The 26,735-nt window shown below is 33.9% G+C and overlaps 1 protein-coding gene across 2 annotated transcripts; it reads right to left on the bottom strand.

Moving 5' to 3' along the window:
- LOC139689604 (protein TAPT1 homolog) lies at positions 1-26,720 on the bottom strand. Of its 2 annotated transcripts, XM_071586770.1 has the most exons (12): positions 26,507-26,720; positions 26,101-26,264; positions 25,900-25,997; positions 24,142-24,319; positions 23,570-23,705; positions 21,482-21,579; positions 19,647-19,797; positions 12,028-12,197; positions 6,601-6,958; positions 1,336-1,353; positions 1,206-1,223; positions 1-962 (listed from the first exon to the last, which is right to left on the bottom strand). In XM_071586770.1, exons 1-12 carry the CDS (start codon positions 26,688-26,690, stop codon positions 514-516), a joined length of 2,022 nt encoding a protein of 673 aa, XP_071442871.1. In that variant the 5' UTR covers positions 26,691-26,720; the 3' UTR covers positions 1-513. The 2 variants fall into 2 exon arrangements, with proteins under 2 accessions (XP_071442871.1, XP_071442872.1); XM_071586771.1 differs by lacking the exons at positions 1,206-1,223; positions 1,336-1,353 and having other exon boundaries at positions 26,507-26,719.
- Between the last annotated feature and the right edge of the window lie 15 nt (positions 26,721-26,735).

The raw sequence follows: 26,735 nt of genomic DNA, 5'->3' as shown, positions 1-26,735 counted from the left end.
TAAAATGTAAATATTTTTATTCATTTGAAAATCAACAATTAAAATTTCAGGGGTAACAAGACCAATTAGAAAATCTCTGATTAATATAGTTCCCGAGATAAAAATCAGGTTCATTCATTACCGAGAGTCCAAGTATACCTTTTCGTTACATTGATACAATGAAAAGTAATATTACTGGCCTTTACCCTTGGTTTTCATAATTAATTTGCAAACTGTTTTCAAAAATCATCGAGAAAGAAAGAAATTTAACACTAATTTGTACCACCAACTCACCAAAAACAATGTACATCAAACATACAAAAAATTTTAATCAGTCATTATGCAATTCAATCAACACTTGATTTCAGTTCCTCACACATTAGCTAAGTCTAATCAAAAACAACTGAAAAAATCACAGCATTTTAAATACCACAACAACCTCATACTCTGGATTGTCTTTCACCTGGGAAAACAGTTGAAATATAAATTAAAATCTCACTGCTTGGTTGTTTTGCAGATAAGACCAATTGATTGTCATGTGTGCTTGGAATCTGTTAGCACCTCCTCAATAGCTTGAGGTATGGCTGGTTCAGATCCCGATTTCTTTTTACTTAGAGTACAGTCACCAGGAAGGGAAACACCACTTGTCACCACTTCTGATGCTGACCCACTGATGTTTTTCATGTCTTCAATTCCAGTCTTCTCAGGGCTGCTGAGCTTGATGGGTTCCTCAGCAAGAAGCTCTTCATTCATGCATACATTGTTGATGCAGACAGCACTGTTTGAAAATATAGCTGCTGAACCTAAAGCTTCAGTACTTGCTGGTCGGTTTTCAACTTCCATTTCTGATGGTGAAACGTCTGTGGACTTTGAAGCCTCCCTTCCATCCGGCAAGGAGAGCTTACGTGATGATACAAAGGCTCTTCTAGCTGACTTTCGTTCTTCCAAGCCCATTTTTCGACGTCGAATTCCATTTGAAAGATCTATGATCACAGTAAGATAAATTTTAATTCAGCAGAGAATACAATGTTCATTATCAATCAATTGAATTACTAATGAAGAAATTCCTCTTTAGCTTACCATTAAAAATATTATGGATTGACAATGTAGTCTTTCATTAAAAGATGATTTAACAAATACATAATACATACATTAAATACGTCCATACATTAAATAAGTATATTAATCGTTTTTTGTAGGAAATATTTTTATTTAAGCCAACTCACCTTCATAGTCCATAAAACCTGGTTTTGAATTCGCATGCAACATAATAGTAAAAAAAGCTTAATTTCATAAATGTAACATACCCCAAGAAATGCATGGTGTAAGCAAGTAATTCAATATGCATGCACATACCTCCCAAATCTTCAAATCCTTGTGAAATTGGCATGAAACATGAAATTCAATTAGCATTTTAACAATAAAAGCTTTAAAATCATGTTGAGTAAACTCTATGAGTAAAATTACCATTCCTAAGAGTTATCACACATTAGTATAAAATCCTGGGTGTGACAATTATGAACACATAATGTCAAGGTTTAAATAATAACAAAGAGACAAAGTAAAACAAAATTGTGTCAGAATGAAATAGACTGTCCATGGGCAACCTAAATTAGTGAACATCATAAATAATCAATGGGGAAAAGTCAGACCATATTAAACAGGGTGTCTAGCAAATGGCATCAAAGAAATTCAAACAGGGTTGGCAATAACTGCTTGATGCTTAGATTTTCATAATTTCTCTTTCCTTCAATTCAATATTCAGCAATTTTCCAAAAGACTAGGTTGAAATAAGTAAAAATGTGTGTATAAGCCTTCACATAACATTATCAGAAAATGATTTTGAATGGTCAAGGCAAAATCTACTAGTCACATTCAATTAAAATTAATTTGCGAATGCCATCAGGTTCTGCTGGAAAAATATGTTACCATTTGGCCACTTATCCTTCTGCCTAATATGCCAAAAAAACATAAAATGAATATACTCATCAAAATTTTAACAATTCCCATAAGTATAAATATTCTGTTCAATTTCCTCTTTCCTTAATTACTAGACCCTGTCAACAGAAAATAATTTTTTTTAAATGTATGCTCCTAATGTATAGTATGCAATTGAAATACATTTACCTACAAAGCACATTAACTCATTTGCCATAAACTCCCAACTCTAATTTATTTCCAATAAAATCTATCTCCTTAGGAAATGTTAGTTGCCAAAAGCTTAAGTAAATAAGTTCAAAATATTGAAGAACCTATTCTTGACATTTTTGTCCAGACAATAGCGTCATCATAATCAGTATTTCAAGCGTAAGATTGGTTTACTGCAGCCCTCAATTCTCCTCTACCCAGTGCTAATTTCCTAACTTACCATAGCTTTTGTGTATTACATTCTTTTTAATATATGCTATGAACTTGAGTCTTGTTCTTTCTCATAGGATCTTCCCTTCAATTTTCCCTTCTATCATGTTCCTAATTAATCCTTTATACTTCACGGTGTGTCCAATCCATCTAGTTCATCTTTGCAGAAGAGTTCCCCAAATAGCACCTTTCCACTTCTGATCTTATACGTGGGTTCTTCATTGAGTCCTTAGAAAATCTCTCACTTGACTGATATTTAAGTTTCAGGGATACCCATTATGTGGTTTCATTTCACAGTTGATTGAAGCAACTAACTTTTGTTAATTTAAAAAAATTGAAAAATATGAGTGTTGATTAAATACTTATTAAAAAGGCTTATCACCAAAAGAGATCAAGGCCAAGTTGAATGCAGTTCAGAGCACATCTGCTGCTGTGCTTAGGACAGTTTACAATTGGGTAAATGAGTTTAACATGGCCTAGCATGTACAAATTATGAATATCATTCTGGATGTTCAGAGGACATGACTTCCTCTGAAATGATTGATAAAATCCATGATATGATCTGGAGTGAACGGCAGACCAAAGTTTGTAAAATAGTTACGGCCACAAGTATATTAAGAGGTACAGTGCTTTTAATTTTGTACCAAAAATTGGGTGCAAAAAAAAGCCCAGTAAAATGGGTGCTGTATTTTCTCTCAGTGGAGGATAAATGCAATTGTGCTGTCTATTCAGTGGCTGGTTTGCTGCTTTTCCATCACAATCCTGACGAGTTCTTTCATAAATACAAAACCGTGGATGAAAAATGGGATGTACACTACTACACTTCCGAGACAAAGGACCAGTGGAAACAATAGATTTCTAAAGGTGTTCTGGCTCCAAGGAAGGTGAAGGCAGTGAAATTGGCTCTATAACAAGGTGGTGACCACGGTTTTTTGGGATACATGCAGAATCATTCACATTAATTACTGGCAAAAAGGACAAATGAAAAATGGAGAGTATCATGCATCATTATTTCACTAGCTGAGCAGAGAAAATGAGGAAAAAGTCCTCATTTGGCAAAGAAAAAAAATTCTCTTTCATAAAGACAGTGCATGGGTGCCAAGCTATGCGGTTTCAATGGTGAAAATTATGTATGCATTATAGTTCAAATTATTACAATATCCAACACATTCACCAGATTTAGCCCCCAGCGACTTTTCTAATTTCCAAATTTGAAGAAATTGCTCGGTGGAAAACAATTCATGTCAAACTAGGAGTTCATCACCAACACAGATGCATATTTTGAGGATCTTTCGAAATCCTACTTTTTAGACGCCTTAAAAAAGTTTAGAGAAATGCTGGGAAAAGTGTTTAGGGCTAAAAGGAGATTATGTTAAAAATTATAAAAAAATAATCTACCCAAAACAATTTTTTTTCAACTTTATCCTAATGACTTGTTGAACAACCCATATACTTCCGTATTTCTCACTTCATCTGTCCATATAATCTTCAGCATTCTCCTATGGCAACATGCATCGAAGGTTTCTATTCTTTCCTGGTTCACTTTTCTGAGGTTTCCCGTCTCTGATCAGTAGAGTGCCAAGCTTCCTATGAATGTTTCAACAAACCGCTTTTTCATTGACAACAGTACGTTCTTTGAACACAAGAGTTGCCTCCTCTTCATGAATATCCTCTTAGCTTGATGCTTAGCTTTGTCTGACTTCTTCCATCAAAAGTTTTATGGGTTATGGCTAAATAGATGAAGGATTCTACTTGCCCTAGTTTCATCCCTTGAATTGTGATATCTGCCTTCAGCCTCCCTCTTCTATGCACAAAGATTTTAGTTTTCATCTTGTTGATACTCATATTCTCAAAGTACTCAGTGCATATCATTCAGAGTTGCTTAAAGGTCCTCTTGTGTACCTGCAACTACAGCGATGTCATCTGCCAACCAGCGCATATTAATTTCTTCACCATTCATTTTGACTACTTTGATGCCCAATACTTATGCATCTTTTATTGCCTCTTCTCAATATACATTGAAAATTGCTGGTGGTAGGTTGTATGTTTGTTTAACTTCTTTGTTTGTTTCATTCAATGCTGTTGAATGCCTTCTTTAAATCCATGAATGACATAATGCCACTTATAATGGCTTCCTTATCTGCATAATTTTTTCAGCCAGTACCCTAAATTTGAGTGTCATCTCAGTTGCTCCTCGGTTTTCCTGGTTCTAAATTTATTTTACATGCAGTTTTCTTCTATTTTTTCCTTCAATTCTTGGGCTAATTATCTGAGTAAGTAAATATGATATGTGAGACATCAAGCTAAATATTCTGTGTTCTTAACTTTCATCTGTTCTTTGTTTCTTTGGAATTGCAATCATTAAACACTTTTTCTAATCTTGTTAGTTATCCACTGTCATCACCATCTTTGATTATTCCAAAGAAGATATCCTTCCCAATGATTTCAAGTGCTTCGATTTTTCCTCAGTTTATTTTGTCAATTCCTGGTGCCTTGTTGTTTTCCAGGTATTTCATGGCTGCTTTGAATTCACTTTTGAGTATTTCTGGGCACTGATCATCTTCTTCTATCAACGTTTCTTCTTTAATTAAGCCACTTCTAGTATTTTGGGCCCTTGGTAGGCATTCCTTCCATCATTTCCCAATGCCTCCATCTTCTATTATTATCTGTCTATTACCATTTCGGATGTTTTGGGATTTGCAAATACAGTGGTTTTATCCTTAAACTCAGAGTTACTTCACATGTTACCACAGAATACTTTTTGAGCACTTGCCGATAGCTTACAAAGTGCTGTCTTAACATTTATTTGCACCATCATCAATAGAAAAATCTTGGTGTATTTTAGAATCATTGCTAACATAATTTACTAATATAAAAGTCCTTATTATCACTCACATTTAAGTTAAACATTAAGCTCTATGGATTTTACTAAATGTGAATTTACTGATGAATTAAAATCTTTACATATTTCAAAAAATGTAGTCTGACTAATAAGTCAGATTAAGTCGATTAATTTATGAAATAATTAGATTCTTAAAAACCAAATTCCCTGAGTGCCATCAGTTATAAAAATAACAGATTAGTCAACTTCTGAAATATTTACTAAATATTAAATCTCCGAAATATAACATATGATCAAGCAAATATCAAATAACTCTGAGTTTTAATCATGACTGCATATTACTTTAAATTATTCAATGCTAAAAAGTAATTAATCTTGTTCATTATAGCAGGTGGTTGAATCATAATAACCACCACACAATTCATATTTGACATTCAATTTATCACTTTAATAAAATCGATGACAACAGTATATGATTGCTAAGTTTTACCAAACGCAACTGATTCAAGATTATGACACTTTCCATTCAAGTAAACCAGTAAACTAATTTAAATATTTCCAAATCATCATCAATGGTTATTAATAAGAGGATTATAATGGCTCTCAAATACAACCCTATATAGTTACATGACAATTTTTTCATTCTCTCATCAAAATTTCTACATCATTAATTTTCAGCGTTTTCTTTGTTTCATCCAGAACATGATTCAACTTTAGAAAACTACGAAACTTTAGAAAATTAGGATCATTTTTAAAAGTTTACTATATGACTTAGATGCCAAAATTTAAAATTATCGAAGCCATAAAATCATCATCTACCACTTTCCCTCTGCATAAAAAAAAGAAATAAGTTTACATGAAGGTATTTGCAAAGCCTAATTAAATGAGCCTGCAATTTTCCACAAACTTTATTTTAAGGTACATCGTGTTTCACTGACTTGTGGATCATCAGGTACAAGTTTTGTTCACATGAAGCAGTGGAATATATGCCCTAGGCCAGCGGAGAGTGTGTGGTTATGAGGGAGAGGGTGGGGGGAAGGCGGGGGTTGGGATTTTTTGGATCAGGGAAAGGAAAGGCAGTAGCACCTTGGTATTTACGTCACATTGGGTGTGGTGAGGGGCAGGGGTAGAGGTGAACAGGTACATTGAACTGCTGGATTTGTTTTCCCTCAATGTCAGTTTCTCAGAAAGGAGAGGGAAGGGATAGGATTTTCTGTAATAATCGTATATATTTCACTGCTGCATGTGAACTTAACTTGTGAACTAAACTTGTGAACTAAACTGATGATGCCACAAGTTGGTGAAAGGTTTTGTACCTTAAAATAAAGCCAGTGGAATATTACAAACTCATTTAAAATGGACATCAAACAATTCCTGGAAATGAAACCTGAAAGTATTAAGTATTTATTAATTCTAATTACCATATGCATGGGGTGTGACATTATCGATCCGTGATGACAATGAATCAGGGGTCCTAATCCAACCGAGGCTCCCCCCACTCAGGCTGGAGTGCCTTGAGCTCTGAGCTGTGGCTGCCGCAGCAGCAGCCTCTCTCTGGTGTCGGTGCTGGGAAATCAAGTCACATGCCTTACCCAAGATCACCAGTCCATTGAGGACACGGAAGGAGGCAAGGCAGAGGTAGGAGAGGAAGAGGAGAGCCAATGCAGCTGGGCCTTCAATTCGAATTGCATGGGCTAGGACTCTAACCATTACCACCCCTAGTGGCAATGGAATGAAGCCCATTCGGCGAGCGACAAGGTCAGAATGATCTGAAAATGCCTGTTAGCAACAATGCATAAAATAAAAATTAATTAAAAACATGCATACTTTAATAAACACACCAAAAATTCAAAAGTCACATTAGATAATTAAAATGCTTAAATATAACTGAAATTGAAAACTAGTCACCAAGTAGAGCATCTAATGACATTATTTCTCATTTTCTTGAGGTTTTAAAATGAACTAACTGCTAGGATAATAAATGTTAACAAATTCTATGACACATAAACTCATTCATAACTTGATATAACCTTTATGGAGTACACAAAAACTTTTCTGAAAATAACAACTATGAAAATACACTCATTTTTTGTCTTTTATCATAATTAATTTTAATAAAATCTTTCCTTAATAAAATAAAATTTACTAAAATGATCATCAATTTGTTCTTGACATAAGGTCGCATGAATATAACAGAGATTAGCCAAAACTATAATAATAAAATCTTGAAACTAAGTTGTTGGGCAGTAATTTAATTTTTAGGTGCCATGATGACAGAGGTTATTTGCAAAACTAAGTGATTATTCAAGTATTATGAAGAGAACACAAATACAGGTTGTAATACTAGGTGAGAAATCTTGATAATGGATCAAAATCATAAAACGATGCTTAGGCTCAAGTTTTTCAATAAATTACACAAAGTCTGGACTACCCATGAGGATAAAATTGCAAAATAAAAACAAAATTCTGCAAAAAATTCCTTTTTTTGAGTAAACTGTATTCAAAAGTGGTATATTTGTATCCACATATTTAACTTCATGAAAAGCATAAATAGCAACAGAGGATAGGTAATAATTTAAAAGAGGAATGAAAAAAATTATTGAATAAATGATGCACACAATTTTTTATCAAAGGTATACAAGAATTATTCCTGGTTAAGACGAGCAATTGTTTGAGCTACCAATGATTGATTCAGAACTTGTATGAGCCACAGGATCCTTAGCATATCAACTATGTGTAGGAAACTTCGGAGGGTAAAGTAGATTATTGCTATATGAACACAACATTTCCATTTATGAAGGATTAAATCATGCAAAGCCACCAGAAGCCTTAAATCCTCATGCATATGCACAGATTAAGGCCAGCAAATAAGCCTCCAAATTAAAGCAAACTTTTAAAAATGTCACAAATTTGGGCACTTTTATACTGGGTTTATCAATCGCAATTTCATCATTTATAATTTTGACTTCAAGTTTTAGCCAGCCTTTTGACAGCACGTTAACTTTTAAGTTATGGCATCTGAATTATTTGTAACCCAGTTGTAATTCTTCTTCACACATAGTTTACCACTGTTCAAAAATAAAATGATTTTTAGTTTAAAATGAATTTATAATATTGATTTATATTTCAGCTGCATCCCATCCACTGCCATAATAATTTCTGTCCATCAAATTTTTAATATATGTGTGCAATCCAAGATGGAAAAAAGAAACACTTGGGCATCATTTTTGACAAAGGAGTGTATTTTTGAGAAAATCATGCAGGAAAGTCCTTATTTATCAAAATGGGAATAGGCTACATATTTGAAAATACAACATACGAATCTGCAACATGGTAACCAAGAACGGCTGATGAAATCAGAGCTAGTAGTGCTAAGGCTGATTCTAGATGCCATATGAGGAGGCAACTTGAGGTGAATTGTCTGCCAAAGTTGGGTACAGGTTAAAATGTTTACAAACAACCCACTATGAACAATGAACGCTTAGGGAAAATGAAGGAGGACATGGGAAATTTAAAAACAAAGGATGATTTTCTAGCGTCATTAAACTTCAAGGTGGTATTCAGTTTCAAACTGTCACATACTGCATTGGAAGTCTTAGGCCACTTAAATTGTGATCATAGAGATAATGTGGAGGCTAGAAAACAGGGCATATGAAAAAAACCACCATAAAGGACGATTTGGATGGGTACAACTTAAGGAAATTAAGAGTTTTATCAAACTTCCTTTCTGATCCCACTCTGTTGTAAAGTTGAATACATGGCAAGGTAGAAATAAAAGAACAGGAATTATATTGGATAAACATATACGAATCTAAAATTTGACCAACTTCCATCGCAATGCATTTGAAAATACTATTTTAAGGGAGTGCATGTCATCACAGACTTGCAGATAACCAAATTCATATAACTAACCATAGGATTGGTTATGATAAAACATTGCTAAATCTCCACTGAAGGGTCAAAGAGTGCTCTCAACAGAGCGATTGAATTAATGGGACTTTTGTATCTCCTGCCAGCACAGTGTTTAAATAAACCACAACTAGACCTTTTACAGGAGTAGATTAAATAATAAATGTACCTTCCACCCTCCACACCTACCATGTGCTTGCCCTTTATGTACACCCTATTCCTTTCCTAGATAAATACCTAGAAAGTTTGCTATTGTCGGTGGATGTACTTTCATGAGTGGATGAGTACTTGGCCGCATTGGTCAATTTCCCTCTTCTCCCCGTGTGCCTTCGAATACACTGTAATCTCTTTATCATTGCATGCTTTTCTCCCTTATATTTTTCCTCCCTAAGTGAATTCTTCCTTATCATCTATGGCAAGAAAAACAGCACCTGAACACAATACTTAACTGAAAATAGTGTACCGTAGTCAAGATTGGGCAATAAAACCCTGTTGGTTCAACTTGGTGGTCAGACTAATCTGTCTGGAGAACAGAAGGTCCATGGTTTGATTCCTCGTCCCAACCTACTCAATTTTGTTTGAAACCAGAATCTTCTACCTTAACCACCAAAAATGTGTTCCTCCATGTGAATTCTAAATTCTATTCCTTCCCTGAATGTATCTTAGATTTGAGTGGATAGCAATGGATATATATCTTAAAAACGGGATAGCAAGAACTGCAGAGAAAATATAAGGAAGAGTAAATATCAAAATAATTAAGAAGCCATGCAAGATACATGGTTGTGATAATGGGAGACAGAAGGAATTAGGGTGAAGAATACTTAAAAATTAAACTTGAGTTAATTTGCAAATATGCTCAAGAAAACATGGTAGAAGCCATGCAAAATGGTAAATTCTGGAGACAAAGGAAAGCAGAAGTATCATATAAGAATGCCAGAGAATTGTCAGGATGCAACTATGGAAAAACTATGTCAACCATATAATAGAAGATAGCAAAGTTATTACAGGAACTAAAAAATATTAACGGGAGGTGGAAGGAGTACACAGAAGAACTTCAGAATGAATAAAATTGGCAATGTAGCTAAGACATAAAATGGAAAAATGCAATATGGAATAAGATCTCGGAATACTATATAGTGTGACAGAAAAAGAACTGTTGCAGTTGAAGGTTAAAAGGTGGTACAAATAAGAAATGCATTCAAGGGGTCCCTAAATTTTCCCTCCCCATTGAAGAATATTTTTGGAATTTAATAAAATTCAAAATAGATATTAATTATATATCCAACACTAATTTGGAATACCTGCTATCCCCAGCGCAAAAAAAATATACATTGGACAGAATTTGTGGTCTCTCAATTAGTGAGATTGTTTCAACTTTCTTTGTAATAAAAAATTATACAATTATTTCTGTTCATCAGTGAAAATGATCCCCTTCCCCTTTCAATGTTTCATAGTTACACTACTCATTTGAATTAATAATATACCCATGAAAGCACTAAACCGTTTTGGGAAAAATGGAAGGATGACATTTTTTTTACTTAAACATAGAATAATGAAGAAGGAATCTGGCCAGAAGCCAGTATTGCATTCGGTCAATTTTGATACTCATCCCAAAAAAGAGTAAAGCTCTAAATTCTTGTGGATACAACTTCTGTTACTCTGGAGATTGAATGGCAAATTCAATTCACTAGAAAATAAAACCCCAAAGGAAATATTTTCATCTATAAATCTAAACAAAATCAGCAGGTCAAGAACATGATACTTATAAAAATACATAGACCTAAACTTTTAAATCCAACAAGGTTAGGGATTTCTTATGATTGTGAAAAATTTTAAACATGAATAAGTGAAAACCTTTAAGTAAACACTGACCATGTCGTGGTTAAACTGAATTCTGACTTTATACTAGTACCAAATCAAATTATATAGGATGAGAGAAGTGAAATGTAAATCACACTCAAACCATACATAAAGCTGACTACCACCAATTATTATTATTTATTGGTCATTAAATAGGCATACAATAGCCCTCAACAAAATTATAATGGAGTCAAAATACATTGCCAATGATTCTTCATATTATGTAGCTGGCACAAAGGTAAACTACCTCAAAAATATGAACTCATGCTCTGAAAATCCTTTGCTTTTATCATTAAAAAGTCATAAAATATAATTTCAAAGATTCATAATTTCCATAAAATGCATTGCCTATCACCATTCTTAAAAAATAATGCAATAAAATACATCTGACAGTAAAATTACAATATCTATGCAGTAAGCATCAATAAATGTGGTACAGTGTGAAATAGTCAAATGAAGAAATAATAATATGTCTAAAATAGAATGTTGTTTATCTGATGGAAGATAAAAACCTCCAAAGATAAAATATATGTTTGACCTTAAGAGAAAGAATTACATCAAGCTTATTCCTTTTCCTCATGCCAGGATAATTCACTAATAATTTTACTGACAAAAATTACTATGGCCATATGACACAAATAATTTTATGATAAAATAAAACATTAATGATCTTCATAACATGATCATGTTAATTACATAATTACTTGCAATTATGAATATGCAAAACCAACGTTTTCATCTTCCACACAATGCATCAACAAGATTCAAGCAAATACTTTCAGAGCATTCAGCATAAATTTTCCTTAATAGTAAAACATATGATATGCACGGAAGGTCCACTAAATATATCAAAGTAGTACTTGATAAAGCATGCTTTTGTCACTGCACTTTCTTATATTATAGAAAATTTTATACACTAAAAATAACATTTTTTGAGATGTTCTGTATTCAATAAGATATTAAACTTTTACATGAAATACAACGATTCAAATCATGTGATATCTTTTCACTGTTTACACTAAGTTTTCACTGAATACAATAGCTTAATATATGAATAACATGTATTATTGTACTCTTACATGCTTTTGTCTTGTTTGAGCCATATCATAGGCAAGGCTTAGTGTGTAGTCTCGGTAAACATCTACTGGTAGTTCGTTGAAGCGGGTGATGAAGGCGTGCTTAATCCAGTCCACCAAAACTTCTGCTAGCAGCACCATCATGCAGTCAGGGACAAGAACCCAGAAACGCTCTGTCCCAAGGGAGCATTAGAAAAACATGACATTGTAACTAATCAAACCCAGAAATTAGTACGGGGGCTAAGGTTGGCTGGGAAGATGATATGAAACAAGTTGACAAAAGACTGCAACCATGATTATCATTAAGCCCAGTCATGTCTAAGAATGACCAGTAAACATAATCATAATTGAATTGTTTTTAAATGCAAGTCAAATACCTCACTATAATTTTTCAAATATCTATCTAAGTGCTTCCCTTTTAATTGAGTGCCAAATGGGTGTAGGCTGAAAACAATAGTGTTGAGAATGTGGAACAAAATTTCAATATAAATACGAACCATTACAGTGATATGAAAATAATAGTGTGATAAATAAGAATTATTATGCATATAATAATTCTAATTTATATGTGCGTGAAACATACTTTGAACTCTTAAAAGATAATAGTTCTTTTTTAAGTTTTGCACCATACAATTCTAGTGTTCATACTATTATGTATTTCAGTACTTCAGCTGTCCCAAGCAAAGTAGACAAACATGAATCTCATAGTTACTATGATGTTCAATCAAAGGCTAAAGAAGTTAGGAGATAATAATTCTTACTTATGCTTTAATCTATTATAGCTGCCCTATTATTGTTAATAGATATTTCAGTAGTAAGCTTAACAGGGTAACTGGGATAAGCAAGCATTGAGCAGCTAACTGTGGCAGTGCAAGGCTGAAGATGCAAAAATAAAACATAGCTCTATTTTAGTTGGAAAAAATCCACTCTATTAATTTAATTAATCCACTATCCACTCAAGATTCAAGCTGAAAAACTAAGGCAAATGCATTATTGAGTGTTACACATGCTTTCACATACTTATATAATTCAAGTATTCGTTATTTGATACACACACAAATTATACTCCCCAAGAGCTGAACAACTTTGAGGAAAAGACATTAGTAATTTTTCAGCCATAATGCCATCAATATATGCATTCCTATCTCTACCAGCCAACTGAAATAAAGGAATACCTCAAAAATATTCAATCATTGACAGATTTATGAGCTGCAAGGAAAAAAAATCACTTATTTAAAAGTCTATAGCAGCCACACATCAAGGAATTGTGTTGCGTACTGTAAACGGATGTCATTCATAATCAGTATCATAATGATGCCAAAATAATCCAAGAAACAGAAATCATTGTCATTGTTTTTCCATTTCAAAATTAATGGGCTGCAGAAAAATTTAGATGAAATTTATACTGTAAGTCAACAAAATTGAATTTGATGGTTTGAGGCTCAACTTTGTGAAAATTCATGGTCACTGCATAAATCAACTTGGTATTTTTTTCACAAAAAAAAGCTATAACACTACTGGTTTCAACACATAGGCGGCATCATCAGGTATAAAATCATACGTGATCATGAAATAAACATATCCTCATTAGGAGGGGAGGCGGGCTATGGAAGGAAATTTTCGGTGGGAAAAAGACTTTTTCATTAAACTTCACCCTCTACCACTATGCTATCATTCATAGTAGAACTAGAATTTTGTGCGCAATCCCATTACACCCATTATTTTTTTGTAATTAATGTGTTTCAGGGGGTTTGGCATGGAAACACATAAATATCTCTGCTAATTTAAAAATTTAGGTGAATTGTAATACAGATGAATTAAGAAAATATTATACTTATTTAAGACAATTGAATGAGAATCCAAGCAAATAAAATGTTTTGCCGAGAAAAGAGGGGGGGATAGATAGAAAAAGCATGTGCTTGATACCCTTGAACAGGAACTTGGATATCTCCCAAAAATACTTATGGCATAAATAAGGAAGGGTCAGGAGAAAGTCTCATACTCTCATATGCCTTTTTAAGAATGTAGAAATGGCAGAGATAAAATCACTGAGCAAACTGAACTGGTATTAGATGCAAACCCTCTTTTTTGATTACTATTTCAGGGAAGAAATCTGTGCATGGGTTGATAAAATAATTAACCTAAAGTTCATTCAAAATATGTAGTGGTAATGCATAATCAGCCGAAAAGTTGCCAGCATTCTTCTGTATATGCAGCATGAAAAATCAAGTACGCAAGGTGATCACCTTGTCATTATGTATTCCTCCAAAACACCTGAAAATCAAATTTTTATTACTATATCGAACATCTCCATAGTAGACAATATGTAATACATTGGCTCCTTTCAGCTATGAAATCAATATATGTCTAAACGGTAAGATACCTGCAAGGGGAAATTAAACTGTTTCATGGGAAAAGTTTGAGCAATTAGGTATTATCATCATTATGGGTATTCAAACAGTTAAAGTAAGTTTTGGATGGGCAAAACCATTACAATTGTACTACAATATATTTACTTGCCTCTCCTAGCAAAAACAGCATGACATCCAACACTACAGTAAGCCTCTCTTCAATTCCGCATACTTCTTTACTCCCTTCATTACATGAAACATACCCATCCTATTCCTTCCCCATCCTCATTTGCCTAACATTCTCCCCTCTACCACAGTCCAACAAATTCCTAAATTGTGGGGTAGTTTTCATAGGCTTTCCACTGGGCCAGGGATTAAGCTGATGACATTTTGATGGCTAACTCTACCATCGTTTTTAGGGTGTTAATAAAGGGTCATCATTTCGCCATTGGTAGCTACTGAACTGAGAGAAACATTGGTAGCTGAATTCTTAATCCAGTGAAAATTCCAAAAAGACCTTACTAGAATTGTGTACTGGGAAAGCAACAAATCTTACCAACTACATTCTGATTAGAGTCAATTATTTGTGTTTCTGAGTGATATTTTGAAGTAATATTAACGAATGGGAATTAAATATTATTAAAAGTGAATTGTCCATCTGTATGTAGCTCCACCAAGATAACCTGTGTGTCCACCTATTACACTAGCATAGAGCCATGAAACATACCATTCGCTGTGGAATGGTCCTAGGTTTCATATTCTGTTGCACTTTTTCTGCAAACTCTTGATAGTGATAAGTGAAACTCAAAATCATTTGTTTTTACCTGATATTAGACTGCAGGAAAAATCAAACCCATATAGACCAATTTTTTGGAAAATGGATGGGAATCATTAATAAATCATTCATACCAACTGAATTTTCTCCAAAAATAATTGAGAGAACAACAGAGAGAAAAGAATAAGTATTAAGAGAATAAAAAAATTAAACCTTTTTTCTACTTTTTCATTTATCTAGCTATTCCAAGTCTAACCATTATTATTATTGGTACCCACTGGTTAAGGTCGGTTTTGGATGGACACAGGCTATTCAACGGTACAACAACAATTCCCTTGTCTCTCCCACAAAACATAACCCAACATCAGACCCAAAAATAATTCCCTCTTCAATTCTGCAGACCTCCTTCCTTCCATCTAACATCCTTATTTAAGGGTTAGGCAATAGAAGAGACTCCATAGTCTCAATCTTGCTCCAAATCAAGACGACTATCCATCTATCTATCTTATTCCTACCCCTTCCTGCCTTAATGTTCTCCCCTCTATAAGTCTTCAGCATCCCATTGTCAATCCAACTGCTCTGCATCCATCTTTACTACCTCCTTTCGATTTCTCCCAACATTTAGTTTCCCACCCCCACCATACCTAACATATCCCTATTTGTTTTTCTTTCTCCCACTTTACATTCTCCATACACAGATTTCAAAAGCCTCGAATCTATTTCTATCATTCTGCAACAATGACCATGTTTCCATGCCGTTAAAAACTATGCTCCACATCGCAGCTTTAACGAGCCTTTTCTTAACAACTTCACTCAACATCAACCTGCTAAATTCCACCCTCATAAATGCCATAAATTAGTCCATGAAAACTCTTCCTCCCATGTTCTTCCAAGCCTTTAAGTAGTTCTGTGGGAATGATGTCAATCCCCACCACCTGTTTTGATTTCAATTCCGTCAATGCCCTTTCTATCATGCCATCAAGTAAGCAAGAACCTAAGCTATCCTCTCTCAAATGAAAATTGTTCTAAATGAAAAATTTAGTTTTTTTCCATTAAATGTCTTGAAAACATGAACTTTTCCCATCTAAGAGTTAAATTTTAATGAGCTTATATTTTAAGGAAATTAACCTGACAGTCTGCAGTTAATTCCAATGCAACCTGAGCATTTGATTTATCATAATTGGAAAAAAGAATAATCATAGATTTTCAGATTCACATATTATTAAAGATTAATAAGTACATAATTTTTTCAACCTTTGAAATATGCATTTGCTACTGTTTGCTTGGAAATATAGTTGAAAAATGTTACTATGCCTTCATGTGTCAAGCAGGATTGCACAAAGTGGCTATATATTGCATTCGATGGTATTAAAGAGACCATGAGTGCAGCATGTACTTTTGTTCACGACAATCTTGCAGCTGTAATAAATAACTTTAAAAACTGCTACAAATAAAAGAGATGAATATAATTATTTGTTAGCATTGAAGTGTTTCATATTTCTAACCTTTAAATGAAAACCAATTTCTGCTTTGAATTCATAAGCTCTAATCATTCCATGCACTAAAATAAAGCAATAAGGAACAGGCAAAAGGCAGGAATTGATCTCTTTACTCTATTTCAATAGGATGATTTTACAAATGTCAACCTGTATTTTATATAAAACTGGCATTTACCAGTTGCAGTAGTCAATCATTCTTTTTTGGCATACTATATGTAAATTAATATGCAGATTAATGGATGGTATTTTTTTTGCAAATATCTACTCTTGGCAGAAAGCCTAATGTCACATTAACTCCGACTACCAGCTTCATTTTTAATCAAAAAAGTAAATTCTTTCAATAAAACAACATTAAAAAGCACTGTGACTACTACCAAAAGGAATTTGCAAGTGCAGGAAATTAGTGCATATTTTATTAGTCATTAAAGCTCTCTCAAACACTAATGTGTATTCATGGATCACACACACATATCATGCACAAACAATCATCACATTTAATGACTTAGAAATGACCTACAATCAGGAACATGATTCAATATATGCATATTCTCTTACATTTAAACTGATTCTAAAAGTGGTAAAAAAAAGTTTATAGAAGCTATGATCCACTAATACAACACATGGGCTTTTGGTAAATCTGAACAACTGGGATATAAGTGAGAATTGATGATTCTGTGAAAGCATTTGATGAAATAATGGATTCAACTAAATCTCCTAATCCTGACACCATTCCAAGAGCATGCAGTAATTAACTACGCAACAGAGATCACTTCATTAGAGAGATAGAGGAGCCCCTACGAATACCATGATACTAAAAATGGAGTTGCTGAGATTGGAGGGAATTCCAGAGTGAATCTTAAATTAAACATGAATGAACAGTAAAATATGATAAATTCTTAACAGAAATTGAAACATTATTGTTAGTTTACTTGCAAATGCAGGTCCAAGAGGGACTCAGGGTGCACAATGGTACAACTGTAATTAACTTGCCTCTATCATGAAATAAAAGCTGACCTCCAAAACAATATTAAACCTCTCTTCAATCCAGCAGGATCCCTTCCTCCCTTCACTCCATCTAATAACCCTATCCTATTCCTATCTCTTCTTTGCTTACTTAACATTCTCCCCTCTTTCACAGTCTTCAATATCTTAATGCTAATCAAAATGCCCTACATCCATCTTTTCTTCCTCCTTCAGATTATTCTGAAGAATCCCCTCCCTTCCCCCACCATACCGAGCACTATCTCATTTCTTTTCATATCTCCCCATACACCTTTTCCATCCTTCTACACATCCACATTTTAAAAGCCTCCAATCTATGCCTGTCGTCATAATATAAAAACTGAAAATTTTCATTACATCCCAACATAGAGAGATGATCCCTCAATATATAATTTATGAATTATAAAATTTATAATGATTGTTAAATTGTTCTAACTTAAAGCTCATAGTGGGGAATATTCCCTTCATGAATCTTCTTATTTTTATTCTACTCACCAGGTGGTCAGCACTAAAAGATCTCATTCATCTCACTTTCTCCCTCTAGTGTACAGACATCATTAGGAAGAAATCTCAAGGACTTAGTCCTGATGCCACCATTAACTGAGAGAACTAATACACCGTAAATGTTAATATGCCACTCATCTATATTTAACAGTCCCTAGCATTTACATTGTGTATAGAAAAGAGTCGGTAAATTCAATTGTTCCGGCTCAACTTTGTGGAAATTCATGTTACACTTTGATTCATGAGACCCTCTTCTGATTCTAATTACATGGTCCATAAAAATAAACATGAATTCTGCCAGACGATGTTGTAAACCTGTCTTTGTGGAGGGATGATTCACAGTCACACATTAGGTTTCCAAAAGAACTACTTTAATCACTGATGAGAGGGGCTGATTGAGAAGAAAAGTTTCAAGTTCATGAGCCCAATTGCAAAAAATAACTCCAATGACAAAATATGCAAAACTACATACATGTTTGGATAGGTTTACTAACCTGGATGGTAAATTTATTTCACAACCTGGGATATAACTGAATGGACCATTGAAGAGAACAACACAACAAAGCCATGGTGAAGTGATAAAGAAATAGAACCTTTACCTTTAACAGAGAGGATTGAATACGCAACGTGTGAGGAATTAATTCAAAGAGTACGCAATTATTGCAAAAAAAACTCCATACTGACACTCAATTTAAAGGTCAGATCTACAACAAAAGAGTCTTCAGAGGGAACAAAAATACCATCAAATTACACGCATTACAATTGAATCCCAAGAATTACAATAATCTTCCATATTTGTTTAACTGAGCTAACAATTATGCAGTAGAATATTGCGATATGAGAGAGAATGTTGGGTAAGATAGAAGGAGGAGAATAAATCAAATTTGGACAGAATGAATGAGGATGAAAAGTAAGAGCAACTAAAATAGGAAGCAGCTCATTGCACAGTTGATTTTATTTTGCTGCATAAGTACAATTCTAGAAGTGCATAATAATGTGCAATACCCTTCAGAGAAATTCAAAAACTTAGAGAAAACAAACTAAATCTACATAATGACCAACCTGCTTGTTGGACGGGTCAACAGTTATAACAGTAGGTAAGTAACTAAGTAATTTAGACCAAAAAAAATAATGAGAGTTAATAACTAGCATAAAACTGGCACACATACAATCACTATTTCAAGGGAATATAATGGAATAATAGCAATTAAAGGACTACCTGAACAATTTTACAGCGATAAGACTTATTTTTTATGGCATGCAATGATGGTGTTTGTGCTTAAAATGGATGCATGCATTGAGCTACCACAGATCATGTTTTGGACACATCAAGAGTGGCATCCTATGCACTAAATTTGAAAACTTAACAAATAAATACAAAATGTAACTGCCGTCTTTTATTAGACTTGCTACTTATTAAAGACTAGTTGTAACATGATATAGCTAATTGTGGAAAACAGCAGATAATGGCAATGATAATAAATACTCTACCTTCTTTCCAAGAATACTCCTTCATTGTTTGCAACACTACAATGAAGAGTAAAACAAACAAATGAAACCTCTCCCTCACATCGCTGCATGAAACTTGAAATAAATTGTTCTTGTCAAACTTCTTAAAGACACTTCCTTTCAACTCGACAAACTGGAATAAAAAGGAAACCAAATTAACATAAAATCAATAACAGCACCATAAAATTATCTGAATGAAAATAAGTCAGGCCTGTACCACAAGGCACCCCTTCCAAATTAACAATATAAAAAGCACATCCTCCTCAAGTGATTTCCTCTCAATAATAGAAACTGTTGATGGATCTATTCTGTGGAGAACCTTCATAATGTAACTAAGAAAAATCAGACTGCAATTACACAAGAAAATACTCCAAATTTCATTACTACATCACAAAACTGGTCATTACACAGCACCCGAAGATGTTGCTATCTGACGAAACCAGCTGTTTTTAACAGAAGAACAGTGTCATTCCTACAGTTAAAAAATAATTTCCTCTTGCCTAACTTTAAAAGTTCATCCACAACATTTCATAATAATACCTTGAAGAGGTTTACCCAGGGCTACCTTGGCATAAGTCCATTTAGTAACAATTTTAACAAAAACAATTAGGCATCATTAAAAGAAACTAGATCAATTGCATATACTGTGTTTTAAGGGTCTTCTATTTTCTGTAAAACACCGCCAAGAAAATAATTAGTTTTTAGGGGAATAAATGACTTATTTATAGTCTGAATTTAATAATAAATACTAAAAATAAAACTTTGTAATTCCGCATATTACAAAGTTTATTCCACATAAGCACAAAATTTATTCCACATAATTATTTGCAAATGACAAAGTTTTATTTTTACAGCTTCAACAAAGAACAATTCCACAAAGTTACACCAGAAACAATTAATTATATCTGAATTAAGACTCATATATCTTTAAATTCTTGCCCCATGCCCACAATCAACATTTAAGGAGAAAAGCACATTTAACTATTCTAATACACATTAAAATTCAATTATATATTACTATCCAAATCATGTAAATACAAAACTGAAGTGAATTTTGAGTCAATAAGCAATGAAAATAAATTATAAGTTAAATGCAGGAATCAGATAATTCAGTATTTTGATTACTTAGTGGCCACAGTGAAAACAGATGCTGTTTCGTGAAAATAATACAACATTTTCGGTGAACTTAGAGAGGGTTATGTTAAACCCTTTTCAAATGTATGATTCAAATACCAGATCATTATTAAGCCATTTTCTTAAATTTATGAAAATGGTATATCTTATTCGGCTGATTAACAAAGATTAAAAGAGGGACCTCCATGACTAGAACTGGTCTAGTTGCATCAATTCATGTGCCTAGGGGAACAAACCAATCAAAACCTGCAGTTTTTAACACAATTTCTATACACTATAAATTTGAATAAATGGACATTAAATATATACTTTGGAAAGACCAAACATTACGAAATATTTGCATTTAATTACTTGACTACCATAAAAGAAAACCTTCAGCTCCTGAACTACACTAGAAATTTAAATAAACTTGGTATCCTACACCATGATTTCCCAACACGTGCATAAGGTCCCAACATAGCATTTCCTAACTTCAACATTTGAAAATATTACTTCTAAATTGCTGTAATATTTAAACCTTCATGGGATTACCGTGGATATAACATTCTTTAACTCTATTCTTTTTTTATCATATAAATTATTGCTATGTACACCCCTTCCACTATTAGTGTATATTCAGCACCTTATAAAAAGACTAATGTGAAATCTGGATTTTAAAGTCTTTTTGATAAAATGGTACTCACATTGTTGGACATCATGATGGTTAGCAGTGCTTTATTATTCGAATTAATGGCAACATTCAGTGTAGTTGCCTGAAATAACACTAGAAGGCTGTGCAAAACTGAGAAAATGTTAAGTCATACAGAAATTATAATGGCAATGATTTGAGAAAGAGAGGCATTAATTTGCTTATTAATTTCTATAACTGTACGTAAACCTCTAAGACACCCAAATGAGCATTGCAGAAAGAGCAAAATATGGAAGAGGATGATAAACTGGAATGAATTTGAAGAGACATAATTATGAGCTGAAAACCTTTGACTTTTCCACCTAGGTGGAAATCGAACCCTCAACCTCTGAGTTGGCAGGCAAGGATATTACCTCACCACCACCAGGGACAATGATTTGTGGCGGGAGGAATTGGGAAAGTACACGTTTCAAGTCAGTAGTCTAAGGGTCACTACAGTGTGCAGATTGCCGCTAGACTGGACCCCTGTTCAATGGTTGCATCACAAATTCATGATGCCACATTCCATCGAGCAATGATACGAATTAAAATTTTTAAAAACTCAGGTTTGTAGATCATAACCATGGCCAAGGATGCTAGTTGATATGAAGCAAAGACTAGAGGAATGGTTTTCTGCAGGAATAAGATGTTCCCAGGGGGCAAAGAGGAGGTTGACATGAGGAATGTCCTGCACGTCTGTCAACGACTCAGAGCAGCAAAAGTGTGCAAGAAGTTTGAAGAGAAGCAGAGATGTTTGAATTTCAATCAATTCTTGAGTATCAGAATGTTAGCAGAAAAGAGCAATATTCCAACAACCACAGTGCATCACATTCTCAAAGAAGATTTAGCTATGAGAAAGGTATGTGCCAAGATGGTCCACAAGATACTGTCAGAAGTACAGAAGGCTGCTAGTGTGACAATCTCACGTGATCTCTTTGACCACTGTGAAAGTGACCTACATACCCTATGTGGCACTGTCAGACTTCTCTCTGTTCCATAGAATAAAAAGGAGCTTGAAAGGCAACCATTTTGGAAAACTGTAAAATGTCAGTCTGTGACAAGGAGCCTGAACAAGGTTCCCACCAACACCATCCAGGAAGAGTACCGCAACTGGCAGAGGCACTGACATCATGTGTTTATGCCCAAGGGTGCTATTTTGAAGAATTTAGGTGATCTGTACTTAAATCTGCAATACATTTTGCCCCCCGGATTTATTCTACAATCCACTAAAAATTCATCCCTCAATTATAAGTTACTATTATTCCTCATGTTTAATTGCTCCGTAAACAGCATGAAATGCAGGCTCTAATCTTATCTAATGCTTAATTGCTAATATATGTCTTTAGATTTTGATACATGCTAACCAGCTGAACAATCACTCCAGAACAAATTTCAGGATACAATTTATGAAAATGCAAAGGAATCTATGCTACTTCTGATGGGAATGTCGTTTCTACCACCATTAATAAAGTTTTTGGTTAACATAATTGTACTACATACTGTGGTGGTAAGATTGAAGAATGAGAGTTTCCCATATCTCCCTCCAACTCACTCATTGAATGCCAGTGCAACCAAAAACACAACACAAAGGATTTTAGAAATTCTTAGATACATTTTATTATGATTCTGAAATACTTTCTTCAGCAAGTGCCTTTTATATCTAAAAAGTCTGACATTGCCAGCAAAATTTATTCAAAGTATATGGAATTTCAGTTTAATATGAATTCATCAACAACTACTAACACCCAAACATGTATGTGCAAAACAAATATTATGTTTAAAAATTAGAATAATTGTACATTAACATGATAAGGTTCATGGCAACACAACATGTACATTTTAACCCAACCTTTAATCCATAAAACACTAATTCTAAAGTCTGTGCTTGAATTATAAACCCTGAATATATCTAAAGCTCCATTTCATGCATGATTTATGACATGACCCAAATTCTAGACAATATCCAGACATCTTAAAGAGCTGAAATAATCACTGTGATAACCAAAGTCAAAGGCCTAGCAAGCCATTTCTATGAGTAAGCCTGTCAGCAATTCTAAAGGCCCCAACATATTCATGTAATTTCACTAATGACAGATAAGGATACAGACATAAGAGGCAGCGAACAGCAAATGAGGAATAACACCCAAATGCTCTCTTTTCCTATCCCTGGGTTCAGTCGCTGTCCAGAATAGGGCATCAATTGTGTCCTGGCCAAAGGCAGAAAATAATCTGTCTCCAACCTGAGGAGAAAATAAGCAAAACTCAACATTTCAACTCAACAACTCAAAACAAACATAACCATTGTCTTATTCAAAAATATTTCTAGCCAATTTAATGAAAGGTTGTTCTATAGCATATGCACTTATAATACACAACAATTACTGTTCAAACTAAAATCAGGATTGACAACTGCAAGAAGTGAATACTTAATTAACCAATAAAACAGGGAAAAACTAAATCAAATGGCCAAAGCCTATGAAAATATTCTTATCCAAATAGCTTACTATACAAGAATGTCACAGATTCAAGACTATAACTTTAATGTTTTATGTTATAGGCAAAATGTCATTCTTTTAGATTTAAATTTAGGTTTATTACATAATGAAAATATAGCACGATACATGCTTTCCACATTAAAATATAATTATTTTAACTCAAAAACAAAAATCATGTTACCTCAAGCATATTATAGAAGATATAAAGCTTGATCACAGATTGGCTTTTGATGAGGTGGTACATCATTGATGTATCTATATACAGCATCATCATACTACATGAAATTAATATACTAGCCTTCAAAAGATCACAAATTTCAGCAGGTGTGAGTATGCTTTTCGATTTTATATTTTTTACCCTGAAAAATAAAGTAGAGAAACTATGAGTAGCTCACGAAGTGGAAATTTTAAGCACCAAGTAACAAAATTTGCACTTTTCCACAGATTTATTTGTAACAAGTATAAGCAAAAAATACAATAATTGCACTCAGGAAAATTTGCTGCACCCCTAGCATTCTGTCAAGGATACCAAAGATGTGAGGCCTTTCTTTTGGCCAGTCTATGTGAGAGTTGTTACATCAACTACCCCCTCTTGGCCCCCTTCTGCACAGGTCATTATGTAATTTCACCCAGCGTAGGATTAGAATTCAGTCTGTAATACAGATCACAGTAATATGGTGGTTCAGAGGTTAGAATATTTGGCTGAACAGCAAGCTCTGGTTGAAAATCCAGCTGATGATTATGGCAACTCCCAAATTGACCAAAACCAGACCAGATATTTCCAGTGAACTGCAGGAGGATCAAGAACATGTGAATTTCACTTTACCCATCTACCCATCCCACCCTTTACCCATCTTTGAATCTACCTTTACCCATCACAACAATCTACAAGTTGATATTAATTTATAGAGATGATTAGTCCCATCTGAAGTAGTATTGCTCCAATGAAAACTTCAAACCATTACATTTGTTCATTGTCAACAAGTATGCAGGCTTCTTGACCTTATTCCTGTCCTTTACCCAAAAAACAACAACTTCATCATCAAGAGCAATCAATGAAAGCCATTATTTTTTACATGTCCATTCAGAATCTCATTCCAACAAACTCCAAAACTGTCAGATCATAGTAAAAACTAATCTAGTAGCAGTTGTCACACTTCTAAAGTGTTCAAGAGTCTATGACCCCATGTAATTCCTTCAGAAAATAAATTCAACACTTCATACCCCTGAGATGCAGATATTTTGTGAACTTGCATGATTAGACAGTATTACATCTAGAATGAACTGGGTTTTATTATTCCTTATACTAGTCATATATTTATCCTCAACTCATCCATAGAAACTTCATTTCACATAAGATTCATGCTAAAGATTTTTTCGTAAAACTGCAGAATAACCTTAGAAACATGTACAAGCTATTCATACTTAATTCCAACATAAAAAGTAAAATTCAAAGCAACAGAATAAGGCTACATATTTTTAAGTCTTCTATTATTTTCCAACGGTAAAAACCAGCTTACTGAAGAAAATAACGCAAAACATAATTACCATTGAATAAAAATATTAAACGAGTATGCAACATTAAACAGGCAAACAAAAAAATATTAAAACATAAGGCAATTAAAAGTCTGACATATGTCATTTGGAAAAGTTTTATCAGGGCTAACAAGCAATGACCAAGAAATTAACTAGCATTCTCAAATGCATTAGAATGCTGGGTACGATACTATTGGGTGTGGTTATCATATCAAACCGTGGGAACCTAGTTGATCTATGTGTCAGATGAATAGGGAAGTAACTAAATATCCTAACACCTGCCAATACTTGACAAACGTCAGGAATTGTTGTGGTTTCAAGGAAATTAGACAAAACCCCTATATCGGCAATTAGGGAAATATGCAATACCATACAATTTTAATATTCCAATTCACAGACTTACCCAAAACATCCCAAAATAGGACGACTGATAACTGCCCAAAGAGCCAGAATAAAACGTATTGGTAGAAAAGTGTAGACAAATAGAAAGGAATCCGCACACTGCAATAGAAATGTAACCATTCATTTGATGGCTCAGAATGTTATTTTGCTGGGACAATCAGATTATCACAGTACTTCAATTGCAGAAAAAATATGCAAATACCTGGAAGAACCCATAGGCCATAAATTTTTCCACTTCCCGTGGTATCTTCAAAAATGAGTAAACCTTTTCTCGTCGAGCAGAGTACCGCTCTTCATCATGTTCTAACAAATAACCACGAGTCAACTCAACTTTTAGGAATTGCAAAAGCGATGGTGTTGAAGTGGCTACAAAAAATAAAAATGTCATGTAGCTATAAAGTAAAACTACAGCAGCATGCCATGCTGTTCTGTTTTAATGAAACTGCACATAACGGAACACTGCCTCAGCCTATCATCCAACAAATACAATACTAAGAATAATAGATCAAAAAATTATTTCAAAATAAAGTTGACTTATTAATTAAAGGCAAGATGAGTAACAACACAAATATTTAGCCTTCGAAAGGCGGACTTCGTCGAGTATTTACATTGTCTCTTTTCAAAATTATCGGCACCATTCGCTTCCAGTTCTTCATTTTCCAAGCCTTTCTTCGTTTCCTCACTCTGGAATAGATCTTCCACTTTGTTTTCGTGACTATAATGAATTTTAGTTGTGGACTTAAAGCGTATTTTTCTCTCGGGAACGGTGCCGTCTGCATCATCAGACGACATTGTACAGTGAGTGCCATCTGGACAACAAATTTATATACCACCGAT

Source organism: Hetaerina americana, unplaced genomic scaffold, assembly GCF_022747635.1.
Source record: "Hetaerina americana unplaced genomic scaffold, ioHetAmer1.1.p SCAF_26, whole genome shotgun sequence".
Classification (NCBI taxonomy): domain Eukaryota; kingdom Metazoa; phylum Arthropoda; class Insecta; order Odonata; family Calopterygidae; genus Hetaerina; species Hetaerina americana.
This window is presented reverse-complemented; position numbering and strand designations above follow the sequence as displayed.

Bases quoted from the DNA above. Each gene is read 5' to 3' on its own strand.
- LOC139689604 (XM_071586770.1), bottom strand. From the start codon at position 26,690: ATGTCGTCTGATGATGCAGACGGCACCGTTCCCGAGAGAAAAATACGC. The intron at 24,320-25,899 runs GTAAGTCTGTGA...TTTATTTTTCAG, and splicing joins CCTATTTTGGGATGTTTTGG to GGTAAAAAATATAAAATCGA. The intron at 12,198-19,646 runs GTAGAGTATTTA...CCCTTGGGACAG, and splicing joins GGAGTATTCTTGGAAAGAAG to AGCGTTTCTGGGTTCTTGTC.